We start from the raw sequence: 27,160 nt of genomic DNA, 5'->3' as shown, positions 1-27,160 counted from the left end.
CTCTCCTGGCATGGCCACGCCCCCTACGCCTTCTGCAGGGGCAGGTCACGCCCCTTTTCTCCTGCTCAGGTCGCTCCATCCGCCCGCCCCGCAGAAGGCCCGGCCCCAGGCCCCGCCCCGACCTCCTCGCCACGCCCACTGTAGGCTAGACCCCCGCACCCCGCAGTCCGCCGCCCTTACTACCTTGCCTTGTAGTGCTCTGAGCCAGCTGAAAGAGGAGTCATCATGGCAGCGGCGTTCCGCAGAGGCTGCGGGGTGAGCTGGGTGCGGGCCGGGATCGGGAGGGTCGGTGCTCTCCTACTCTGCCAGAGGAAGGGCGGGAGCCTGCGGGCCTAGACCCGCTTCGGGCGCTGACCCCTGCTAGCAGGACCTCTGGACCTGCTTCGCGCTCAGCCGGGAAGGGGCAGATAGTTCTCTCGGTTATCCACCCTTCCCGAACTCGGTGGGAACCCGGTGTCAGAACCGTGTTGTGGCGGAGGAGAGTTGCAGAAAACTCTCACTATAGTTCCACTTGGGAAGGCCTCAGTGTATTAGTCTTGCAGCTTCGGGTGTAAACAGATGTCAGGACCCAGACAGGTCCTGGGTGTGTACAATCCAGGGCTAGACCTGATTGAAGGAAAGGGAAGTGGCTGCTGCCCTCGGGCAGAATCGATTTAGTGCCCCCGTGGTTCCGGAATGTTCAGGCACTCTTCCAAAAAACAGAAGAACCTTCAAGAAACCTGTGTGTACACTCCAGCGTTTTGTCTTCTAAAGTCTGTTTTAGTCACTAACTAACTTTCATATCTTAAATATTATCTATGTATTCGTACAAGACTTCCACTTATGCCACTTAAAATTGCCTTTGACCCCAAAAGATGTAGTTTTAGAATTTACAATGATTCTGTTGTCATAGTGATTGCCTTTCCCCACTGGCCATTACAATACAAATTAATAGGCTCTGAAAGCAGAAATTGGAGGGGTTTTTTAAAATTAGTTTTAATGCTGACAACAAAGCTAAAGACTTCTTGGTACCTCCAAGGACAAATGAAGGAAAGTCCAACCCCATACCTAATCAGAAAATTCATGTTTCTTTATCTGTTTTCCCACACTGCTGTAAAACGAAGCCTTAAATTTCTAAGAAATTTGTTATTTGGCTGTGCTGTTGCAGATTTGAGGACTAAAGTTACTATTGTTCCCATGTTTGGAATTCCGTTGTTCTTGGCAGAGAGCCAGGCATAATCAACACTATTTGGACTAGAATTTGAGAAGATCATATTTGTTGCTTGTTTACATAGGGTCTCACCTTGTTGGCCAGGCTGGCCGAAGCTCACAGCTTCCCCTCTGCCTTCCAAGCGCCCTCAAGGCCAGCTATCTTGTTTAATAATCCCCAGTTATCCACTAGAAGAATGAGCCCTATTCTCCAAATGCAAATACACATCGTGTATTTGGAACTTTTCCAAGATGGGCATTTGCGAAATTTGGACTTGGTGTTGGACACTAACTTCTTAACCCTGCGCTGTTCTTTACTCTGTTTCTACTAAGCTACCTCTACACACACACACACACATGCATACACACACACACAAACACACACACACACAGGACTGCTCATCCTGTACAACCAATGAGCGGGCCCCTGTGTTAACTGGGCCTAATTAAATCTCAGTATTCAGCCACCTCTACGAGTTTTATAGAGTGGTGATCTTCATCCAGTCTCAGAAGTAGAGGTTGAAGAATTGGGATCCCAAGGCCAGGCTGGATTTCACAGTGGGCCTGTAGCCATCCTCAACTACCTTAAAAGAAGTTGTCCTAAAACAAACGCAAACTGGATCATTAGGGCCTGGAGTGGTGCCCCTGTGAGGTAGAGGTGGGTAGACCTCTGGGGGCTCAAGACCAACCTGGTCTACCAAGTGAGTTTTCAGGTCAGCTAGGGCTACGCACTGAGACCTGGTTTCAAAAACAAAGCAAACAATGTCTCTGGGACACACTCACACAACTGATTATGGTTTCTTTGCTTGTTTGTTTTTGTTGTTCAGTATTTGCGACTCTTGCTGAGGGCCCAAGCTTGCTTGGCGGCACTGATGTTGAGTGTCTCACAACTATCCATAACTCCATATCCAGGGGATTGCAGGCCCTCTTCTTAAAGTGCTTGGTGCTGACTATAAAAACATAGGTCTTGAATATGACTGTGCTCACTTAGGAAGGTCAGCATAAATAATTTATTCGTTCATGGGTGTGTCTGTGTGGAACTCTCGGCGTACACAGAGCAGGTATGGAAGTCAGAGGACACTAGTGGGAGTCAGTTTTCTCCCACCACGTGCGTTCCAAGGCTCAAACTCCTGTAGCCAGCCTATATCGTAAGCCCTTTTGTCCCCAAGCCACCTCAGTGGCCTAGCCAGCATTCGTTCATCTGTTTGATACTTAATTGATCAGATTTATTTGTAATACACATGTCTTTTCCAGGTCCTAAGAAGTCTTTCTCATTTTGAGTGGCGAGCGCAACACACGAAAGCGTCTCTCAAGACGGAGCCAGGATTAGGGTTTAGTTTTGGTATGTGTGACATTCTGTCCTTTGATCTGAAACATGATGTCTGTCCATGGGTAGAGCCGTCACCACCCACAGATGGTTCACATCTGTTGTATGATCTTTCATACACGCCGGTACATCCAGCAGTGTTGACAGGCTGTGTGTACATTATTCTTCCTCTTTCTCTCCCAAATTGATAGCCCAAATAAACGAATATTTACCAATATACAGGAATTGTCTTCAACTTAGAAATTAAATGTAACAAATACTTCTTTTTCACACTCCATAGCTCTGGCTGGACTAGACAGATAGGCAGCCCTGGAACTCACAAAGATCTGCCTGTCTCTCCCTCCCAAGTACTGAGATTAAAGGTGTGAGCAACCACACCTGACATAATGAATATTTCTAGAAACACTTCCTGGATTCAGTACTGCATGTTGTAACAAACTAAAAAAAAATGGCCTAATTTATATAAGCTATAGTTTGATAGAATCATGACATTCTCAGACCTAAGAGCAGGAAACAATGCAATATTGGAGAGACAAGAAGCAAGGGTTTTCTTTCCTTTAAAATGAAACATTCAGGTCAAAAATGTGAAATATATTCTATTTTTAGGGTCCTTCATCCCTAAAGGTCTTTTGCTTCAAATTTGTACCTTTCTCCTAGGTAGCTTTCTGGGGTTATTGGTTTTATACTTGAATATATAATATATACATATATTATATATTATTGAATATATATAACATTATATGTCATTATAATATAATATATATAATATATAACATATATAAAATATATATTATATATAATATATATAACATTATATACTAACCAGAATTAAACAAAGACTTTTCAAATGATATGAGAATAGCAGATTGGCTCAGTTGGCGATTGAAGAGCCCCCCCACTCTGCTATCTACTCTCAGCTTTTTACAGACAAATTCCTACGGATCAGTTAGCAGCAATAGCAAGGAGCTGTGACAGCCTGAGGGTGAGGGAGGTCAAGGGATTTAGGAGTGAGCTTGTGAGGCTCTGACTGAGTGCTGACCACCTCAGGCCAATCAATCTGGTGCTGGTGGATAGAGGAGACTTGAGGGTTGTGATAAGATCGGCCTGTGAAAGCATTTCACCATCAAATAGTGAAGTGCTGGCCAGCCCTTGGCCTTGAAAGGAATTGTCTTCACACCCTAGAAGTAGAGTTGTGATTCAGAAAACACTGGAATAGCTGGGCGGTGGTGGCACACGCCTTTAATCCCAGCACCCGGGAGGCAGAAAGATTTCTGTGAGTTCTCGGCCAGCTTGGTCTATTGAGCAAGTTGCAGGACAGGCTCCAAAGCTACTGAGAAACCCTGTCTTGAAAAACCAAAAGAAAACACTGGAGCAAAGCTCCAAGCCCTCTTCTGTGAGACTTCATTGTAACAGGGAGATCCCCTTCTCTCTGCCTTAGTCTCCTGCTTTTTTTTTTTTTAAATTGTACTCACTTTTAGTAATGATACAGCATAAAAAACAGCATGCTGGTCATTTTAAAGGAAGACCTTACTTTTGCATGGTGTCTGGCTGTATATTTATTTAATACCTATTTGCTGACTAAAGTACACAGTACTCAGCAGTACCTTGTCTCCTTTAACGCTGGTCCTTCCTTGACATTTTACCTCTCACGTCACCATAGAAAGGATAGCTGTAGTCATAGTCTTTACCTTTTCTTTCTTTTTCTCCTGCCTCTGCTGCCAGAGTGCTGGGTGTAAAGGTGTGTGCCCCTCCACCTGGCTCAGTCTTCTGTGCTTTGGCAATTGCCTTAAATCCCTAATACCACCCGCAACACCCCCCATGGGGCGAGACGGAGTCCTGAAAAACACACAGGATAGGCAGGTTCTCTACCATTGAACTACACTCCAGCCTCATTTTTCACATCGATGTACCCACATTGAAACACTAGGTAGCACAGATCTACAAAAATGTAATTAACAATATACATTTACCCTGAGGGTCCAGACAATAGTCATCCCATTCATTTTGCAATAACTAGTTTTATTTTGTGTGAATAGATTGTTTGAATGTTGCCTGTTAGTAATACAGAGGGTTTTATGTATGGATTGTTTGAATGTTGCCTGCTAGTAATACAGAGGGTTTTATGTAGTTTTCATTATTATTTTGGAGAAATTTCTCATCGTTTTTACCAGTTTATTTGTGGGAACTTATATTCTTAAATGTGTTGGAGTTTAAAGGAAGAGTGAAATTTGAATTATGGTGTTGGTGTTCTTCAATAGTTCTTTGTTTTAAAGATGTATTTATTTATTTTGTATATTGTGTTCTATCTGAATGTATGTCTGCAGGCCAGATTTCATTACAGATGGTTGTGAGCCACCATGTGGTTGCTGGGAATTGAACTCAGAACTTCTGGAAGAACAATCAGTGCCCTTAACCTCTGAGCCATCTCTCCAGCCCTCAATAGCTCTTTGAAACAAGTTTTATTACTATATGCTGACCAAGTAAACCATGCCTTGTTTCTTTAAGCTGCTTCCTGAGGTCAGAAGCATGTCTTATGATAAATATAAATCTCCACACACTAACTTCATGGGGCTTCTTTCTTCAACTTGATTTCCTCTTGATGTTCTCAAAATAATTTTCCTTTAGAGTTGTCTGAACAGCAGAAAGAATTTCAAGCAACCGCTCGAAAGTTTGCCAGAGAAGAAATCATCCCGGTGGCGGCAGAATACGACAGAACTGGTGAAGTGGGTATCACCTTGTAGGGAGAAGAGTCTCGTGCTGTTAGGAGATCGTGCTACCATTGGCTGTAGTGTGACTGTGTTGTTCTATCCCTTTTAGTATCCACTCCCCCTCATTAAAAGAGCCTGGGAACTTGGTTTGATCAATACACACATTCCGGAGAACTGCGGTAAGCTTCCTTCACATTCTTAGTCCCAAACAAAACAAAACAAAACAAAAAAACCAAAACAACAACAAACCCAGAAATTATCTTATCCCCTATAGCGACTGCTGCCGGTCAGTGGCTTTCTGCCTTTGTTTCCCTATTTAGAGCACTCAGATTTACTTGCTTTTGGGGAGACTCTCCTTAGCATAGAGCGCAGGCATTTTCCATGTCTAGCTGGCTTTAAGTTTGCTGAGCTGTATTTTGTGTTATAATTTCTGCTCTGCATACACTGTCGTGCCACAGGTGGTCTTGGACTGGGAACTTTCGATGCTTGTTTAATTACCGAAGAGCTGGCGTACGGGTGTACAGGGGTGCAAACTGCTATTGAGGCGAATTCTTTGGGGGTGAGTTACTAAGAAATTAACTTACAAAGGACCCTGTGAGAGGACTCGGGGCGTAAAGGTTTCTAATGGCTTGAGTTCCACCCCAGGAACCCATGTGGTGGAAGGTGACACCTGACTCTCCCAAGTTGTCATCTGGTCTCTAGAAGTGACCTGTGGCACATGCAGACATACATGTACACACATGTGCACATACATGCAAAATAAGTAAAATTATAATTTAAGAGCATGTTAATTGTTTGCCTGGGCTGTTAATGAGACGCTAACAGTAAAGTTAGTTTAAACTTTAGGGACTATTTGCTAGCCTGGCTTGGAGATATGATTGCCCAGACTGATCATGGTGGTTCTGTTGTCTCCGGGACTGGAGTTTTGGGTGTCCTTGTGAGGAAACTGGACACTTTGGCTACAGCCTCCTTGGAAGGTCTCAGGCAAGGGCAAGGCCTGAGGTGGCTCAGAAGCCATCCTAATGACCTGCTGCCCACTTACTGCGCTGAAATCTACTGAGCATCTGCTCATAGACACCGCGTCCCATATCCTAAGTTGAATCTATAAGCATCTTACTGTTGTCGATGGTTGTATATTGGCAATGAGCCTGCCTATAACGTGAGGAGCTTAGACTGGTAGATGTGACTTCTTGCTCGATAGCTTCTTAGTTCAGAGCAAATGCCAGTTCCTTGAATTCACTCCTTCTGAGAGGCAGCTAGTTCTTTTTCGTTTGTTGGGCTGTGTTTCTGAAGCTGCATAACTAAAACATTTTACTGTCTTAACGTTGATTTTCCTTGGTAGCAAATGCCTGTTATTATTGCTGGAAATGACCAACAAAAGAAGAAGTACTTGGGGAGGATGACTGAGCAGCCATTAATGTGTGTGAGTGTGACCAGCTTTGGACTCCTGCTCCTCCTGCTTCCCCTGCTGGGTCTGTGGGCTGCCTGGGCTTGAACCTAGGACCTCATGCACACCAGGCTCTGTTCCCAGCCCTGTCCTGTTTTCTGTCCTCACCTCATGCAGTTACTTCTGCAGAGTACATATTCCCTTCTTTCCTCTTCTTACAGAATATGCTTTCTATGTGAGACTTCACTTAAGCACCTCAAGGAAGCTGGTCCTTAATGGCCACGCTTAGCATGGTTACCCTGTTTCCCTGTGAAAATCTCAAGGGCAGGCTGCCTTTTTACTATCTGATTTTATAGCCTACTACATCATAAATATTCAATGACTATTCAAATAGATCAGTTTATATTAAGTTGAATTTAGTGAATTTGTTTGAATATACCTAGTATTTTAATATGTCCTATGGTTTATTGGTATCCTGTGCCTTATTTTATTTACATATTAAATATTTCAACATTTGGGCAATTTATTTGGTTTTCTAAGAACTGTAACAAGTCTTTGTCCTGTCAGCCAGCTCCCAAATAATAACACAGAGACTTATTATTAGTTATGAAGGCTTGACCTTAGTTTAGGCTTCTCTTAAACTAAGTCTTATAATTTAAATTAACCCAGTTATATTAATCTAAGTTTTGATTCGTCACTTTTTACCACTCTCCCATCTTGTTCCTCCTGTTTCCCCTCAGTCCCCCGGCCTCTCTCTCATGCCTCTTGATTTCCCTCCCTCGCCCCCTAGTCTCTCTCAGAAGTTCCGCCTATACCTCCTTGCCTAGCTATTGGCTGTTCAGCTTTTTATTAAACCAGTCACAAAGATGCATCTTCACACAGTGTAAGCGACTATCTCACAACATGCAACCCTGTAATGTTAGACATTTCACCTATAATGCTACCTTCAAAGACAAAATGCAGGGTCTAGGATATAGCAGAACCCTTGCTTAGCACGCTTGAGAACCTGGGTTCTACCCTAGCACCACAAAACAAGCAAAATGATACTATCACCAGACATTCACCATGTGATAATTAACATTTATTTCCTTGTGTCCGTATGTTCAAGGCCTACTGTGTTACAGAGCCCTCAGCAGGCTCTGACGTGGCGGGCATTAAGACCAGAGCAGAGAAGAAGGGCGATGAGTATATTATCAATGGACAGAAGATGTGGATAACCAACGGAGGGAAGGCCAACTGGTACAGTTCCTAACCACTGCATCTTCCAAGGCTTGCCTCTCCTCTTTTGTTCTTAAGTGTCTCAGCTAAAGCAAGCCATGGTTTTGAAACTGGAAGGTTCATGTGACATTATAAATAACTCAGTGATACAGTAACTATTTTAAGCCCCTGGGCTATTTCTTCCAGATTAATTTAAGAAGTCTAATGTGTAAAGTGTAGTAAAAATAGCAAATCTCACCGAGTTATCAGTTAGGGTTTACTGCCTCTGCCGCATCTACACTGGCACTTCCCTGGGACCCTAAAACTCTCAGGAAAAACACAAAGATATTCGTAGGATGTTGTTCTGGTCTCGGAGGATTTGTGGTTCTCGGGTCGAACCTGGAGCTTTGTGCACACCAGGGAAAGACTATGCTGTGGTGCCCATCCCCAACAGAGGCATTCTTAAAACTTGAGTTGGGCTGGGAGCCGTGGGCACTCCTTTAATCCTAGCACTCAGAAAGCAGAAGCAGGCAGGTCTCTGTGCGTTTAAGACCAGCCTGCTCTACAAAGCAAGTTCCAGGACAACCCGGGCTAGTATACAGAGAAACCCTGTCTCAAAACTGCTCCCCCACACCCCCAAAAAATCACGTGAGTCATGAGGCCAGGGATGTAACTCAGTGGTTAAAGAGCTCACCTGGCATGCGCAAAGCCCTGGGTTCAACCCTCTGTATCATCTAAAAATAAAAACCAAACCATTCCTGGTCATGTGCTCCTGTATTTCTAGCACTTGGAGCAAAGGTAAAAGGATCAGGAAGTGTAAGGTTCTCTTCAGCCACATAGCAAGTTCCAGCCAACCTGGGCTCATGAGACCCCCTCAAAAATTTAGGACAAAAACCTGAGTTTATGCACAAAAGAGGGCAGTAGTTGAGGTCAGCGACGTCTAAAACATCCAAATATGTAGGTGTAAAGACAATTACATAAAGTTCCATTAAACATCAAAAATCATTTACATAAATATAGATAAAATGTTAAGAAGAATACCTGATCATTTGTTAAAGAAGAAAGTTTAATAAACTATAAATTTGGTGGGATTGGCTGATGAGGGGCCGGAAAGCACTTTAGTGGCCGAGTGATTCCAGGCTGAGGGAACAGAAGTGCAGCGCCAGACTGGAGTTGGCACAGTTAAGTCGACAGAAAGGATCCAGATGTTGTTAGGTAAGGGAAGCCTCTGAAACATGCTCAGAAACATTTTGTCTGGGTTAATTTGGAGTATGGTTAGAATTTAAAATTTTAGATAATATTTCATGGAAAAGAGAACAGAGTTGCATACAGTGGCACATGTCTTGAGTCCCAGCACTTGGAAGACAGGAATATCAAAGGTTTACTGAAAGATTCAAAGGTAGGTAGGTAGGTAGGCAGATAGATAGATAGATAGATAGATAGATAGATAGATAGATAGATAGATGATAGATAGATAGATAGATAGATAGATAGATAGATACCTTCTTGACCTTTGACTAAGATCAAATGGAGTAGGCTTGCATGGTTACTTCAGGAAGACAGTTAAGAATTAATGAATGATAGAAACTCTAGCTCATTTTAAGGACAGTCTTTCCAATAATAGGGCCCATATGCATTGTCTTGGGAAGTAGGGTTTTTATCCATTACTATAAGTATATGACAGAAGACTTCTTAAGGCAGGGTTTAGGGGATGTCTAGTTACTACTCTCTATTGCTGTAAAGAGACACCATGACCAAGACAACTCTTACAAAAGAAAGCCTTTAACTGGAGCCTTGTTTATAGTTTTAGTCCATGATCATCATGGTGGGAAGCAGACAAGAATGGTGCTGGAGCAGTAGCTGAGAGCTTTACATCCTGATCCACAGCAGGGCAGAGAGAGAGAGAAAGAGACAGAGACAGAGACAGAGAGACTGGACCTGGCATAGGCTTTTGAAATCTCCAAACCCTGCCCCCAGTGACATACTTCCTCCAGCAAGGCCACACCTGTCACGGTCCCGTGGCCAGCCCAGACCATAAATTATTTCTTGGACCAGAGGGGAGGCATGGGAATAATTGAGGCATAACTCACATGACTTTATTGGAAGGGAGTTTTCAGGGATCCCTCATGAGATCCTGAGTTTACATCCTGAAAATCCACCCACGTTTATTCTCCAAACAGCTTTTATACCAAAATGTAAACTGAGGGGGAAATTCATTAGCATTCTGTTTCTGGGGTAGTGGGACTAAGGTCACGGCTGCAACTATGGCTGCTCTATATGCCTGCTCTGTCACGTAGACTGAATTAACAACTCTTTCCCAAGTGGCCTCCCTAATCACAAAGAAGGAGCAGAGCGACATTAGCATATCCTGACCCTTTGTTTAGGATGGCGTCAATTTGTCTTGAAAGGCTAGGTGACCACCTTCTGTGTGGCAGGTACACCATGTGGCCTAAAATTCTGGTCGCCATACCATGTAAAAATATGGGTTGTATAATATGGCCCTAAACACACCTTTTCCAACAAGACCACATCTCCTAACTTCTCAAACAATTCTACTCCCCGGGACTGAACATTCAGATATATAAGCCTATATGGTAGGAGATTAGGGTGGAATTATGTTTTGGTTTGTTTTGTTTTTTGTGTTGTTTTGAACACAGTTTCATTCTGTAGCTCAGGCTGGTCTAGAAGTCACTGTGGAACATAGCCTGAACTCAAACTCGTGGTGATCCTCCTGCCTTAAACTTTCGAATGCTAGGATTACAGGTCTGACCCAGCACAGTAGATTCGGGAAAGGGTCTACATCAGTAGATTTATGTGATGTGCAGTGTGGGAAAGCATCCCACCATGGGGAACTGTGCTGCTCACAAAATGAACACTTATTGTGCACAGGCATCAGGGCTGGGACTAGGAATCTGGAAACTGTTTATTCTGACTATTTACCAGTCCCTTTTGAGTATCCTAAATGAGGCCGGTACTACATTCAGTATCCTGATTCAGTGTCAGTCAGAAACAGCATCATTTCGTACCCTCACACCACATCAGCAAGTAATAAAGTAGTAAAGAAGCCATGAAAATTGAACAAGCTAGGGGAAATATAATAATGCAATTAAATAATCAGTTTTGAGAACCGATTATAATTCTTCCTGGGGAAGACAAGCTCGGTGAGTCATGAAATTAGAAAATAACTTTGTCTTTTCCTACTACCAAGTAAAATTATACTCAGTGATAAACTGATAAATTATTGGGTTTTTAGCATAAAAACTAATTTATTGCTTAAGGAAGACTAAACCGCTCAATTGCTCTCTTCTCTCCTGCAACACTAGGACTGACTAGTCCAAAGCTCAGCTTGGACTCGAGCCATGACTTTTTGTCCTTTTGTGAAGGTTCCAGGAAAAAAAAAAATCTGTATCACGATATATGGAAAAGTAGTTTGGATGTGGGGAATTCACTTCCTTATGCTGTATTTCTCAATCCTTCTGGGGAAAATCTTTCTATGGGAGAACCTGAAAATAACCCTAGTAATTGAGGTACAGTATGTGCACTGGCTTTGCTGCACCCGGGAACCATCCCTGACAGCAGCCAGAGTCCTGCCCGTTCATTCTACGGATCACTTGTCGCATCAAAAACAGAGACTGGCTCGCAAGGAGCATTCCAGCTCCAACACACACGTGTTCTGCTTTCGTGTTGTCTTGGCTGCAGGGATTTTTACTAATAGCTCATATTCACCCTAAGTTAATACCCATTAGTTGAGAAAGAGGTAGTTGAAAAGTCTGGCCACAGTAGAACTGGAATCTGTGTGAGTTCATTTCCTTTCCTGTTAAGTTGGGGTGGTGATGCTGGGGGCTGTCGGGCAGGTAGCTGAGACAGTGATCTTCATTCTTGCCGTCATCGTGGGTTTCTGTGCCTTAGGTATTTCTTGTTGGCGCGCTCTGACCCAGATCCTAAAGCACCTGCTAGTAAAGCCTTCACTGGGTTCATTGTGGAAGCTGACACCCCAGGAATACATGTCGGAAAGAAGGTAAACAGTATGTCTCTAAACACTTGCCTCCGTAAGAGCAAAGACAACTGTAAATGTCAAAATTCTTATTTCTTTCCTTTAATGAAAATATTTTAAGTTATAATAAAAGTTGAGTTGTGTCTTGATGATATTGGGGACATAGTTTGTATGCCACTAAAAATCTGTCAAGTCATTTTGAATGATGGGCTCTTTGTTTTTGTTTTTGTTTTTTTTTAAAGATTTTATTTATTATGTATGCAATGTTCTGCATGCATGTTTGCCTGCATACCAGAAGAGGGCACCAGCTCTCATTATAGATGGTTGGGAGCCACCATGTGGTTGCTGGGAATTGAACTCAGGACCTCTGGAAGGGCAACTTAACTGCTGAGCCACCTCTCCAACCTCAGATGAGCCCTTTGTGCAGAACACATTCATGATGGCTGTAACTGTGGAGAGAAGCCAGGCTGCAGTGATTGCTGCCTCACCATCGAGTGTGGGTTTCTCAGAGGACTTCTTCCTCCATCCCAGTGACTCTGCACAAGCTTTGGTTAGGACAGTTAAAGCCATGTGATGTAGATGGATTACCCACAATCCAAAAGCATTAACAGAAGCAGCTGTACCTTGGAAACATGAAGATGTCTGTCTGTGTCGCTGGTGAGGGTGGGGTGGGAGAGCGGGTTAAATAAGAAAGGCAGTGGCATGTCTGCATATCCTGTCTCAGAGTGTGCAGATAATTTGTGTCTTAGCCACAGAAAGCTTAAAAGACCACACATCAAAGGAGAGATATCGTAGGAATATTGTCAGAAGTCTTGGTGAGAGGTTACACACATGGTTTAAGATTATAACCCTGGGGCTGGAGAGATGGCTCAGTGGTTAAGAGCACTGCCTGCTCTTCCAAAGGTCCTGAGTTCAATTCCCAGCAACCACATGGTGGCTCATAACCATCTGTATTGAGATCCGGTGCCCTCTTCTGGCCTGCAGGCAGAGCACTGAGAATACTGTATACATAATAAATAAATAAATTCTTTGGGGCTGGAGAGATGGCTCAGCGGTTAAGAGAATTGACTGCTCTTTCAGAGGACCCGGGTTCAATTCCCAGCACCCACATGGCAGCTCACAACTGTCAGAAAAATCCAGTTCCAGGGGATCTGACACCTTCACACCAATGCACATAAATGAAGATTTTTTTAAAAAAAATGATTATAACCCTGGTTGAAATGCTTCTGCAACGTGGAGGTTTTAAAGAAAATTGTTGGCGATGAGGCCTGCAGCTATGACAAAGGAGGAATTATGGAGATCAAACCAGACTTCTAAAGTTACCTGAACAAATAGCCTTCCTCCCATGTGGAAAGGTTCGGATTACCTGGTCAGATGTCGGACCTGGTCTCCTGAGGCTGAGCTGAAAAAGCGAATTTGAATTGATTGTTAATATAAAACAGATTTCCATGGGCTGGAGAGATGGCTCAGTGGTTAAGAGCATTGCCTACTCTTCCAAAGGTCCTGAGTTCAATTCCCAGCAACCACATGGTGGCTCACAACCATCTGTAATGAGGTCTGGTGCCCTCTTCTGGCCTGCAGGCATACACACAGACAGAATATTGTATAGATAATAAATAAATAAATAAATAAATATTTTTTAAAAAAAAATAAAATAAAACAGATTTCCAATTCCCGGCAACCACGTGGTGGCTCATAACCATCTGTAATGAGGTCTGGTGCCTTCTTCTGGTCTTCAGACAGAATATTGTATACATATACATAATAAGTAAATAAATAAATATTTTTTAGAAAAAGAAAGAATATGAAAAAATATAAAACAGATTTCTAAGCCAACTTTCTGTGTTTATAGAATCTGCTGTTGTGTCCAGGTCTCTTTAGAAATGTGTTGAGTATTGTAGCGTGAATTCTAGTTGGTCTTAATAATAAAAACCCAGAGTCAGATGTAGGGGTTAATGCTGAAGGTCAGAGAAGCAGAGAGGCCAAGCACTAGAGAGTTCTTTCCTCTACCTATGCTCAACCTAAGGGGCGAAGGGGCAATCCTGTCCTCAGGCTGCATCTCCAGACTCCACTGAGCTCCTGTCTCCTCCCAGCATGTGATCCCAAGTGCTGGGATCACATTTGTGTGAACACTTCTCTTTTAGGCAGATTCAATCTTGTGTAGCTCAGAGTGCCCTTGAACTCAGACATCCCTCTGCCTCTGTCTCCCTGGCCTCTAGTAACTTAGCTCTGCACTCTGATCTTCAGGCAAGCTTTGTTAGAACATAAACAGAATATCCCTACAGATGTTTATTCTTGGCCATTCAGCTCTTTTTTACACCAATCACAGTGACACATCTCCACAGTGTACGACTCCCACAACAGCTTCCAGGCAAGGGAGTGCACGCCTTCAATCTCGGTGCTACAGAGGCTGAGGCAGGAGGATCACAAATTCTAGGCCAGTTTGGACTATTTACTGAGACTCTTTTTCTCAAAAAGGAGGCAAGAACGGGACTTCTCTTTTAGGTCATGGAAGTGTAAAGGCTGAGCCCTTGTGTGCTGTTTACTTCAGCCCATTTGCTGACTCCAGAAACCAAGGTCCAAGTAAATGATTTACTGACTGTCTCTGACATAGTGTCTTTTACTAATAGACTCTTGTAGGAATTTGGCCTGTGCAATTTCTGATGCCATATTATATTTTCAAGAGAAGATATTGAAGGTAGACTGCGTTTTACAAATAGGCTCCTAACACCATGCATATAACAGAGTGAGCTCCGTGGGTAGTCATGCTTCCCCCAGAGCTTGATGTGTGTGTGTGTGTGTGTGTGTGTGTGTGTGTGGCAGATCATGCTCTCCCATTGAGAGGTGGTTCCTGGCCCATCTCAGCTAAGTGGAAGGAGCCTCAGAACTTGTACTTTACCAGTGGCAAACAGGAATGACAATTGATATTGTCTTATTGTTTCTAATCTCATTCTCACTTAGGAAAACTCTAGCTGAATCAGTATGTATTACTGAATGCATACCATCTAGTAGGTACTGATAAAAATCTTTACCCCTGGAGACTTGCTTCCTAGTGAGGGGGTGTAGATATTTTTATTATTAGCTACTTAGCTCCTAAAATCTTCATAAATTTATAAATCCGTGAGATTCATACTGTAAATTTTTTTTTGTCTTAGGAATTGTGTGCTTTGAGATAAGTCTGAGAAGTATTCTAGGTTTTATGAGACAAAGTCTGACTGTCCTGGACTCACTGTGTAGACCAGGCTGGCCTTGAACTCACAGAGATCCGCCTGCCTCTGCCTCCCAAACACTGGAATTAAAGGCGTGCACCACCACACTTGACCTTGTTCTATGTCTCTAACCTTTTACTATGGCTAATTTATAAATAGCCTGGGTTTTATTATAATTATATGAAAAGCCATTGTGTGTAAAGGACCTAGTACTATACACTGCCAGGTTCCTGCTCCCCAACAGCATACAAAGTAAATAAATGCCCCCAAAAATAGGAAAGAAAAGTCCATGTTTTGTTCAGTAGATCACTTTGCTGATGATTAGAGGCTCTAAGATTGTTTGCAAAATAATTTAACAGAGACATTAATAATTTAATAATGTACCTTCAGACATGAACAAGGTAAGTTGTTATATAGAACTTTAGGCTCATGCTGTTTTCAGTTTGTTAATACTGTTTTTGATCAGGGGCTGGCACATACTCTAGAAAGATCCAGGTTGGAAACATGGTAGGCTTAGCAGGTGTGGGATCTCCTGCACAGCTCAGCTCTGCCATTATAGTCTCGGGGTAGCCACAGAAGATGGGCAGAGGTGGGCGTGCTTCTACTCCATGGAGGCTCACTTCTTGGAACAGGAACAGCAGGCCCTGCGTTGTGGCCCCTGCTGTAGGTGACTGCAAAGAGGCACGAAGGGACGATCGACTGACTGCGCCGGGACTCTTAGGTGCTCTTCTGTGATCTTCTTGCTAGGAATTAAACATGGGCCAGCGATGCTCCGACACAAGAGGAATTGTCTTTGAAGATGTCAGAGTGCCTAAGGAAAATGTTTTAATCGCCGAAGGAGCCGGTTTCAAGATTGCAATGGGGGCTTTTGATAGAACCAGACCTGCAGTAAGCTGATTATCTTTGTGGGACCTTGTGTTTGTGGTTTTCACTGAGGTTTATTTTAACATTGCATGCCTTTTTTGGGAGGGGGGTAATGGTGGTGGAGAGGAGATTGTTATGTGTACTATATATTTCACCTTTTGCTGCTCAGTATAGAAGCTACTTTAGCAGACGCTACACTACTGTCTGCTAGATTTCCAGAAAGCTCACCCCCGACTTGATCATTCTTGTTGATTGTGGATCACCGTGTATTCTGCCGCTCACTTAGAATGTGTCTATGGAAGGCTCCCTGGTTAAACAGTAATGACTTTTCTCTAGGCTGTGGGCCTCAGCCTCACACTTGACCTATTTATTATTTACTTATTTATTGCACAGCAATGGGGATAAACTCAGGGCCCATTGAAGGCCAAGCATGCACTCTCTGCCACTTAGCTGCCTTCCCAGCCCCTGCCATCCTCTTTAATTGAAAAAATAATAAACCCAGTGTCCTTCCTTCCCCCACCGCAGTGACACCACTTTGTCTGTGTCGTGTTGTGTGACTTGACAACAATGTCAACTTTTGTGTCACTGGCTGTTAATGTCCTAGGTAGCAGCTGGTGCTGTTGGGCTAGGCCAGAGAGCTCTGGACGAAGCTACAAAATATGCCCTGGAGAGGAAAACATTTGGAAAGCTGCTAGCAGAGGTAATCTTTCGTTCTCTCTAAGTGTGTACATTTGTGTGTGTGTGCGCACACCTGTGTTTTCATGGGTGAAAGCACACTTTTGCACATTTATATGGAGATCAGAGGATAACCTTGGGTGTCTTTTCCTGTTAGCTTTTTTTGTTTTGTTTTGTTAAAACAACAATTTCTCACTGGCCTGGGGCGCATCAGTTAGGTTAGGTCAGCTCGAGCGACCTGCCTGTCTCTGACTCTCTGATGCTAGGATTCTTGGGAGGCACCTCTGTACCCAGCTTTTCTCATGCGTTCTGGGAATCTGAACTCTGGTCCTCAGGCTTGTGTGGCAAGTATTTCACTGACAGCACTTAAGGAGGCGGCCTATGTACTGTGTTTGCCTTGTAGAAATTTAAATACACTCATTTTATCTAAGTATTTAGAAGTTACTTTTAAAGAAGAAAGTAATCTGTTTTGTCAGGAAGAAGACTCTATAGCTCATCACAATCACTTGTAAGAGTACATTTTCTCAGCCAGGTGGTGGTGGCTCACTCCTTTAATTCCAGCACTTGGGAGGCAGCGGCAGGTGGATCTCTGTGAGTTTGAGGCCAGCCTGGTCTACAAGAGCTAGTTCCAGGGCAGCTAAGGGTACACAGAGAAACCTTGTCTCAAAAAACCATAATGCAAGAAAGAAAGAGTACCCTTGTTTTGACGGTGTCACTTACAATTGCTCACCCTGTAAATTATATTAAGAAAAAGAGTAGGTAATATTTAGGTGCCTTCTGTGTACCTTTTCTGGTAACCCTGGCTGGCCTGTATGTAGACCTCACTGAGCTCCTCCTGAGTGCTCCCTCAAGCCTGGCTCCATGATTAGTTCTGGTTGTGGTAACTTCTCCCTACTTCTTTCTGCGTCCGCTCCCTGCCTGGTAACCTTGGGATGGTAAAGATGGCTTCCTGTCCCACTTCCTCTAACTCTGTGGACCCTAGCTTTTGTGCATTCTCTCTCTAGACTTAACTTCTGCACTGAGCTCCAAGCTGAGATTTAAAGATGGCTCCTTAACATTTCCAAACCGAAGATCACTCCCTGTCCTTCTTCTCTTTCCCTCTTCCTTAACATTTTATTCTCAAAATTCAGGAAGCTTCTCCTGAGACCTGGCGGGATTCCCAGGATCAACCGCAGCACATTTTAGTGTTCTGTCTGCCTTTACCGTGCTCTCTCGCTTCTCTCAAATTCCACTCCCCATTCATTTCATTGCACCTCCCTCTGTTCACTGTACACAGGGACACCTTACATCCCATTACATCACAGCGTGCTGAGTGTGCCCTCACTCCACCTTCACATCCCATTTCATCACAGCGTGCTGAGTGTGCCCTCACTGTACCTTCACATCCCATTACATCACAGCGTGCTGAGTGTGCCCTCACTCTGCCTTCACATCCCATTACATCACCTACGGCGTGCTGAGTGTGCCCTCACTCCCTGCCTGGATGCCACTCCATGTGAGGTGAGGTTTCCATATTAAACTCTTTAGCTTTAATCTCACTTAACAAGTAGTCACTGAACATCTGCTGCATGAAAACACTTGGGTGCTTTCTCTGTTGCCGGCACTTCTCAGTGTGTTGCACGTACCAACTCATTTCATTCCACCAATGCCGTGGAGTTGGCACTGCCGTTTTCATTTATGTAAGAACACTGGGCCCAGCTAATAAAGGACAGAACTAAGACTTGAACTCGAAGAATCAATTTACAGATCCTGTTCTCTATGTGGAAAGGAGGCTGGGCAGTTTCTGCCTCTGAGAACATCTGTTTTGGAGATAAGTTTCTCCTCACAGAGCAAGTGCTCACAGAGAAATAGAGCAGCATTTAAGTCCCCAGATGAAACCTATGAGTGTAGAATGGAGCAGCGGGGCTGTGTTCCGCCACCCGGCTAGCTTTACCCAAAATAATTACACGGAAACTGTATTCTTTTAAAGCACTGCCTGGCCCATAGTTTCAGCCTCTTATTGGCTAATTCTCACATCTTCCTTTAGCCCATATTTAGTAATCTGTGTAGCACCACGAGGTGTGGCTTACCAGGAGAGATCTTAACCTGCATCCATCTCGGAGAGGAGATGCATGGCGACTGCCTGAAGCGTCTCTCCAACTCTGCTTCCTTTCTCCCACAATTCTGTTCTGTCTACTCCGCCTACCTAATTTTCTATCTCTTAAAGGGCCAAGGCAGTTTCTTTATTAATAATGAAAGTAACATATAGACATTCCTCCATCATTTCCCCTTTTTCTGTTTAAACAAAAAAGAAAGGCTTTAAGCCAGGCGGTGGTGGTGCACGCCTTTAATCCCAGCACTCGGGAGGCAGAGGCAGGCAGATCTCTAAGTTCGAGAACAGCCTGGTCTACAAGAGCTAGTTCCAGGACAGGCTCTAGAAACTACAGGGAAACCCTGTCTCGAAAAACCAAAAAAAAAAAAAAAAAAAAAAGAAAGGCTTTAACTTTAACATAGTAAAATTACATGTAACAAAACAGTTATCAAGCAAGAATTACAGTTACAATATTTAGATCTATTTTATCTTTTATCATAACTAAGGAAAACTATAACTATCTATTTATTCTTCAACTCCATCAAAGACTCCAGAAGGATATAATATTACCTAAGTAAACAAGTCATATGCAACTTTCAAACTCTAGAAATGACAGAGACAACTTGCTGCCTGGACAGTCACCCAAAGTTCCTCTGTACCGTTGGGGCATCCATCTTCGGCCTTCAGGCCCATACTGTCCAGCAGACATTTCCATGAAGCAGGAAATTCCAAAGATAGTTCAGTCACTTTCTGCTGTGTCCTGCAGAACGTCTCGCAGACTCTTTCACAAATCAGGAACCTCGAAAGACCATCTCACCTTTAGGCATGTTCAGCAGTCCTCTCTCTGCGGGTTCTTTGTGTCCAGTTTATGCAACAGTCCAGGCAAGTGCAGTTTCTTGCCCAAATGGCTATCAAACTCCATAAGGAGCCTGCCTCTTCAATGCCCATCTTCCTCTTGAAGTAGATTGGTGCTGCCAGGAGCAGACGTGTCTCATTGTCATGAAAAGCCTAAGTTATTAAAACATTAAATTCTGCAGTCTTTGAAAGATATGAAGAATGCCTATCTAACTGAAATATATCTCTATATATTTAGAAAATCTAACTAACATGACTACAAGCTTGACTATTATCGATGATTATCCATTAACAACCTATATTTCCTAATTATACATTACATTCTTAAATGAACTACACAATCACAATAGCTTAATTAAGATCAGAAATACATATACATATAACAAAATTGACCTTAAAATCCATACTAATGCAAATTATTCATATCTATATCATCTCCCCTTTAAATGTAAAAACATTTATTAACAATATTTGGGAAAATGGGCGCAGTTTTTTCTCTAAACTGCTTCCTGCTGAATGGGGGCACTGTTAATCAGATCTTTCATGGTGTAACCTGTGTGCCAGGTTCATCTCAGTCAGCAGTTGAGTGAAGTAATTTTTGAAGGTGTTCACAGCATTGAAATGCTTTAAAGCCAGAGTTTGCACTGGCGGCACAGCGCAGGAAGCTGCGTTTTAAAACCGCACAAGTTTTTTCCTGTTACGGCGGCTGAGTCAGGGAAATTTCTCTGTGGCACGCCAGCAAACAGCAAAAAGCTGTGTTAAAGTCTGTCTCTCCTTTATTTAAAGCCCTCTCAGGCTTTTAAGTGGATTTAGTCCATCATGTTGGAGCGCCAGTCTGTAGAATGGAACCGCAGGGCTGCGTCCCGCCACTCGGCTAGCTTACCCAAAATAATTACACGGAAACTGTATTCTTTTAAACACTGCCTGGCCCATAGTTTCAGCCTCTTATTATCTAATTTTCTCATCTTCCTTTAACCCATATTTAGTAATCTGTGTAGCACCATGAGATGTGGCTTACCAGGAGAGATCTTAACCTGTGTCCATCTCGGAGAGGAGAAGCATGGCGACTGCCTATGGCGACTGCCTGAAGCGTCTCTCCAACTCTGCTTCCTTTCTCCCACAATTCTGTTCTGTCTACTCCACCTACCTAATTTTCTGTCTCTTAAAGGGCCAAGGCAGTTTCTTTATTAATAATGAAAGTAACATATAGACACTCCTCCATCATATGAGGTGGAGTTACCAGACTTAAAAGGAAAGCGGCTACCGTGGGTCGAAGGTGCTGCAGGAGGCAATCGATGAAAGCACCTGCTTTGGGCCGCACTAGATTAACCCCAAGCCTGGAGTAGTGGCACTCAGTAGACTCAGGCAGTAAGCATTTTAGGCAGCTTGAACTACATAACAAGACCCTGTTCAATAATTAATTCATTAATCAAAAACAAGATATGTATAGTGGCACACGCTACAGTCTTTCCACCTGTAACGCGTGTTACATGCCAGTCACGACACAGCACGTGCTGTGCCGTCTCTTCGGGGAGGGTTGCTTTTCGTCTCCCATTCAGTTATGACAAGGACAGGAAGCATCATGTGCATTTTTCCATTTCTGTAACAGCTTCCCTTTGAAAGCCTTGGCAGGACAGAGCTTGGCAGGCATACCTGAAATCCCAGCCACTCTGGAGGCTGAGAATCACAAGTGTGAGGCCGCGTGGGCTGCTCAGAGAGTCTTGTCTGATAGGAGGTCCTGCTCCAGCCCCACATTCCATTCATTCTTGCCCCCACTGTGTTGTCTGGATCTCTGCAGACGCTTGAAGCACAAGAATGCCTGGTAATCTGTGCAGCTGAACCCAAGACCTCATCCTAAGAATAAGAAAATGTATATAAGCCAAACCAAGGAGAAACTCACCAAAAAATCCATATTCTTCAGAAGGACAAAAGTCAGGAGATAAGACAGGAGTTATAGAGTCTGTGTGTGGGGGGTTCTCTGAGGTAGTAACCCTCAGAGGTCTTGAGTGAGTTCAAGATCAATGTCAGCTATATAGAAGACGTCTTCAAATAGAAAAGAGGGGGCTGGAGAGATGGCTCAGTGGTTAAGAGCACTGGCTGCTCTTCCAAAGGACCCAGGTTCAATTCCCAGCACCCACCTGGCAGTTCAGAACTGTCTCTAACTCTAGTACCATGGGATCTGACACTCTCATACAGACATATGCAGGCAAAACCCCAATGTACATACATACATACATACATACATACATACATACATACATACATAAATCTCTTTTAAAAACGAAAAAGAGGCAGGGTGCGGTGGCACACATCATTAATCCCCGCACTTGGAGGCAGAGACACGTGGATCTCTTGAGTTTGAGGCCAGCCTGATTTACAGAGTAAGTTCCAGGACAGCCAGGGCTACACAGAGAAACCCTGTCTCAAAAAACCAAAAGAAAAGAAAGAGAAATGAAAAAGCTAGAATCTGTCTGTGATCCTGAAATGGATAACAGGATTTGGTAGGAAACCTGGCCAGTCTGGGTCGGATCCATGCAGTTTTGCAGATCCATGCTAATGGCTTTGGTCATTGCGCTGTGGTCATTTATTAGATGATGTGGGACGTCTTCTTGTATGTGTGTTGCTTTTATTGGTTAATGAGTAAAGCTGTTTGGCCAATGGCTTAACAGAGTAAAGCCAGGTGGGAAATCCAAACAGAGATATAGAGAGTCAAGCTGATGTCATGTAGCTGCCAAAGGAGAAGGACTGGAACCTTACCAGTAAGCCACAGCCTCGTGGCGATACACAGATTAATAGAAATGAGTTAATTTAAGATATAAGAGCTAGGTAGGAATATACCTAAGCTATTGGCCAAACAGTGTCGTGATTAATATAGTTTCTGTGTGATTATTCGGGTCTGAGCAGTGGGGAAACAAAAAGCAGTCTCCATCTACAAAAGTCTTACTGCTAGGGGATGCTAACTGTAACTTTTCTGCAAATTCAAAATTAATGCAAAATAAAAAGTAAAAGCGTTTTAAGAAAAAAATTACAAATATATCCAGTAGATCCCTTTTAACTGTTTTCTCCCTTAAATCTAGCACCAAGGAGTTTCATTTCTGCTCGCAGAAATGGCCATGAAAGTTGAACTCGCAAGACTCGCTTACCAGAGAGCAGCTTGGGAGGTTGACTCTGGCCGCCGGAACACGTACTATGCCTCCATTGCAAAGGCCTTTGCTGGAGATATTGCCAATCAGTTAGCGACTGACGCCGTGCAGATTTTTGGAGGCTATGGGTTCAATACAGAGTACCCTGTGGAAAAGCTGATGAGAGATGCCAAGATCTATCAGGTAGGTGTCGTCTGTTTCTGGGGGGAGAGAATATCAATAAATGACAACAGTAGATTAAAGCCACTGGTAATAGTGACAGTTGGAGCAGCACAATGGCTCGGAGGGTAAAGGGTGGGGCTCACTTGCCGCTGAACCTGACAACCTGAGTTGGAGTCCTAGAACCCACATGGTAAGAGAACGGACTCCTAAAAGTCATCCTGTGAGCGCCATGTAAATGCCACAGCGTGCATGCACCCACACAATACATGTGGAAGACATTCTGAAATAAAATAAATTATAATTATAGATTGGTAAGAGTCAGGTTTTGTAGGTAAACAACACAGAGGAAGAATATTGTTTTATTAAGTGTGGCTGCTAAGAGGGAAGGTAAGGTGAATGGCATTGGCACGTATCTCCTGCCTCGTTGCCATTGGGTCTTCAAATTTAAGCCAGTTACAATCTGCATTTCTTGCCCTCTGAAAAATATACGTGCCTTTTTAAATTATCTTGTCTGGAATATTGCCTGACATTTTTGAATTAATTGAAACTGTACTTAGAGTCAAAAGCCATGTGTTCTTGAGAAGCGATATTTGACTCTGAAATTAAGTTGATATTATAAAATTTTAGGATAACTTCATAAAAAAGATAGAAATGTACATGTTCTCCATTGTGGGTTATTTATGGTCCATGGTTCTTAACACCCCTGCCGTGTTCTGCACACTCCAACAAATGACTTAATATCCATGCCTTGTTCTGCACACCCCAGCAAATGACTTGACAAATCTACTCATTGGGAAGGTGGAAGCAAACTGCTTGAGTGAGGCATGGGCAACTGGTCAAGTTTTTGCTGTTGTTTTAATTCAGTGTTTTGTTTTGTTTTTAATTGGTATTGTGCAAGTTTTTTGTTTTTCTTTCATGTTTTCCTTTTCTGCATGTTCATTACCTAATTTTCAGGCAGCAGAAAGGCCTTGTGTCATTAGCCATAGAAGAAACACTCAAGAATCATAGTACTACCGGCAGTGAAAATTATGGGGCCACAGAGGCAGCTTGGCAGTTAGAGCACTCGCTGCTCTTGCAGAGGACCTGGGGTTGAATTCCCAGCACCCACATGGTGGCTCACAACCACCTGAAATGACAGTTCCAGGGGAACTTTTTATTTAAACACGGGAGAAATGAACACTGAAGCTTGCATCCTATCTAAAGTCCCCAGTCTTTGTAGAGCTGGTTCACCCTAACTCTCCTGAGCCAGCTGTCATCAACCCCTTGGCCCTCCTCTACTTCCCAAAAGGGAACTATCAACTGACTGAGATTAGAAGTTTAGGTTGGGAATGAGGGTGGATTACCAGCCCACAGCCTCCAGTATCTTGATTTCTTTAACAGTTCCTTAGGCATCAGTAGGAAAAAGAATCGTATTTAATAGGAAGGACCAAGAATGACCAAAGGACATACGTAAAACAGCTCAGAAACATTAGATAATAAATACTCTGACAATGCTAAACCTTAGATTTCCCAAACATTTTGAAATGTAAATATCATTTTCTTTGATGTTTTAAGCCTGCCTCCCGGTTTTGTAAAATATATCTTTATGACTTAAACTGTTCTCATCAAATAGCATTTCAGTTTGGTGCTACAGTAGAGCTCAGTCTGTTGTCTGAGACGTCAAATAAATCCAGGTGTTTAAACCAAGTTATGTTTTTCTTTCAGATTTATGAAGGTACTGCACAAATTCAGAGGCTGATCATAGCCCGTGAGCACATTGGAAAGTTTAAAAATTAAAAGAAATTGCTATTGAAAAGATGCTTAATCCTCATGTAACGAAATCTCAAGACACTTTTTATGCTTAAGAGGGGGAAAGGGGCTTTATCATCTTTCCCAGGAAATGAAATAAAGATAAGTCACCCAGATCTGTGCAGTTTATTCCAGTGGTGGAGAGGGCCTCTGCTGAACTCCACGGTGACCTTTTCCAGATGAATTTGCTTTATTGGAACAATGAGTTGTCCTTAGTCCCCCACCCCTCACCTATGCTGATTTACTCTGTGGTCAGTTAGCCGCAGCGGGATAAATCCAGTGCAGTTAAGTGCTCATTCAAGGACAGGAAAGGGGGCTTATTAAGAAAGAACTCAGTGAAAATTCTAAAATAACCACTGAAAACCTGGTAGATTTGGATCCATCAGACTATGAATACTTAAAAGCATTTCTGTACTAAAGTGTGAATTTTATAGTTCTGAGTATATTTACTTGTTTTGCACAAAAGAATAAATAAAAATTTCATTTTCTCCATTATAAAACTGAGACATTTCTGGAAAATCTTAATACTGAACCAACATTTTATTTGTCTTCTTTAAAATAATTCAGTAAATCTAACTTTAAATTATTTTTCTATGACTCTTAGTGTTTGTATGAAATCTTTGGGCTGCTGTACATAGTTGTTCACACACGACTTTGAAAAAGAACTGAAATAAACCAAGCTGTGCACTATTCCATGTTGTTGTGTGTCTGTGTGCAGTTTTAGCAGGTCTTCCGATTAAAGACCACAGAAAGTGCCGGGCGGGGGTGGTGCATGTCTTTAATCCCAGCACTGGCCACCTGAGTTCAATACCTGGATCCCATGGGGTAGAAGGAGAGAAGACTTGTTCAAGTTGTTCTCTGACCTCTATAAATTCACTATGACATGTACATGCGCACAAACACCCCACAAAATAAATAACCGTTAAAGAGATTTTGTGAGCTTGGGAGATGGCTCAGTTTATACAGCACTTGCTGCACAGCCTTGAAGACCTAAGTGGATCCTTAATCCCCACAAAGAGTACGGTTGGCAGTGTGTGCCTGTAATCCTAGAGTTAGGGAGGGAGAACAAGGTACAGCCTGTGTTGGCATCACATTCGGTCTAGACAAATCCCTGAGGTCTTGGTCCAGTCAGAGACAATGTCACCAAACACAATGTGGAGCGATTGAAGATGGCATCAACACTGGTCCTTGGCCATCACACACACAAACATATATATGCACCCCCACATACAATGTGCACATGTATGCACACATATGCAAAAATACTTTTATCGTAATCAGGGTTATTTAGAGGAACGGAACATATAGAATAAATACATATTAAAAGCACTTATTAGATTGACTTACATGATATTGTCTGGGTAGTCCAACCCAGTAGCTGCTTATTTGACTAAGCTGGATGCCTCGGCAATCACAACCTGGGCTGAAGTCATGCGGGATTCCTAAAGTTCTTGTGGTGTTCACTCTGTGTTAGAAGCTGGAAGAAGCTGAGTTCTGCCATCAGGGAAGGGTTGTGGTTGCAACACAAACTCGACAGTAAGATCAGAAGCCAATGAGGCTAAAAGCAAAGTTCTTTCTGCAATCCCTTTTTTCTGGGTTAGCACTGGAAGGTACCTCCCACACTTAGTGTGGGCCTTTCCTCTTCTAATAACCCAAGTAAGCAAACCTCTCCCAGGAGTGGCCAGGGCTATCTCTCAGTTAATTTCTGATCCAGCCCAACAAGATCCGCCTTCACAATTTCACTTCATTTAAAATGAATGAAAAATAACACGGTAAAGAAGTCAGAAATCATGAAATATTTAGCCAGTGCCTTTTTTCTTTAAGTGCTAGAAATTGTACCCAGGGTCTCACCCAGGCCAAATAAATGTTCTTCTCCTGGGCTATCCACCCCCAGCCCCCAAGAGTAGAATTTCATCTTTCCATATCTATTCTATTTCACTAAAATGGAAAAACACACCTTTTCATAGTAATATCCCAGACATCTGGATGAACAATAGATGCTGGCCACTTTTCATGTTTCTCGTCTTTGCAATCCAATGGATGGAAATGAAACAGGAAACGATGCATTCTTGCCCCATGGGAATGTCCCAGGATACACTCCACATGTTAATGCTGACTAGGGACAGCCTGTGGACTAAATGCTGGTGAGCCATGCTTATAGTTCCAGCAGTCCACCACATGCACTTTGACCAAAACCGTGATTACCTGGGGCTGGAGAGGTGGTTCCATGGCTAAGAGCAGGAATCGGCTCCTGCAGAGGAGCTGGGTCCAGCACCTAGCCCCCACTGTCACAACTGTCTGTAATTCCAGATCCTGGGGAACCCACACCCTCTTCTGCCCTTTTCAGGAATCACACATACACACAGGCGAAGTCTCAATGCAAAAAACAAAATAAGTAAATTCTTAAAAAATATTGCTAATAACAAAAATATTTCTGTCCTTTTGTGTGTGGGGGGCGGGTGGAGTTATGCTATGTATCCCAAGCTGGTCTCAGACTGACCAAGCAGCCCAGGCTGGCATCAAATTTGTGATCCTCCTGTCTCAATTTTGCAGGTGCCGGGATTATAGGTGTTTTCTACCATGTCAAGCTTG

The 27,160-nt window shown here is 43.1% G+C and overlaps 1 protein-coding gene and 1 non-coding gene across 2 annotated transcripts; one reads left to right on the top strand and one right to left on the bottom strand.

The window, feature by feature from the left end:
• The first annotated feature begins 101 nt into the window (after window positions 1-101).
• Window positions 102-25,258, top strand: Acadm (acyl-CoA dehydrogenase medium chain). Its single transcript, XM_038310924.1, has 12 exons — window positions 102-255; window positions 2,443-2,530; window positions 5,141-5,238; window positions 5,333-5,402; window positions 5,682-5,782; window positions 6,566-6,646; window positions 7,719-7,849; window positions 11,717-11,825; window positions 15,758-15,898; window positions 16,479-16,574; window positions 22,553-22,801; window positions 24,485-25,258. Exons 1-12 carry the CDS (start codon window positions 226-228, stop codon window positions 24,554-24,556), a joined length of 1,266 nt encoding a protein of 421 aa, XP_038166852.1. The 5' UTR covers window positions 102-225; the 3' UTR covers window positions 24,557-25,258.
• Window positions 3,976-4,119, bottom strand: LOC119801514. Its single transcript, XR_005283204.1, has one exon. It is a non-coding gene; the product is annotated as a small nucleolar RNA SNORA15 (small nucleolar RNA).
• Window positions 25,259-27,160: the final 1,902 nt, after the last annotated feature.

Source organism: Arvicola amphibius, chromosome 14 (assembly GCF_903992535.2).
Source record: "Arvicola amphibius chromosome 14, mArvAmp1.2, whole genome shotgun sequence".
Lineage (NCBI taxonomy): Eukaryota > Metazoa > Chordata > Mammalia > Rodentia > Cricetidae > Arvicola > Arvicola amphibius.
The sequence above is the reverse complement of the archived record's forward strand: the minus strand, read 5'-3'. Positions and strand labels throughout refer to the sequence as shown.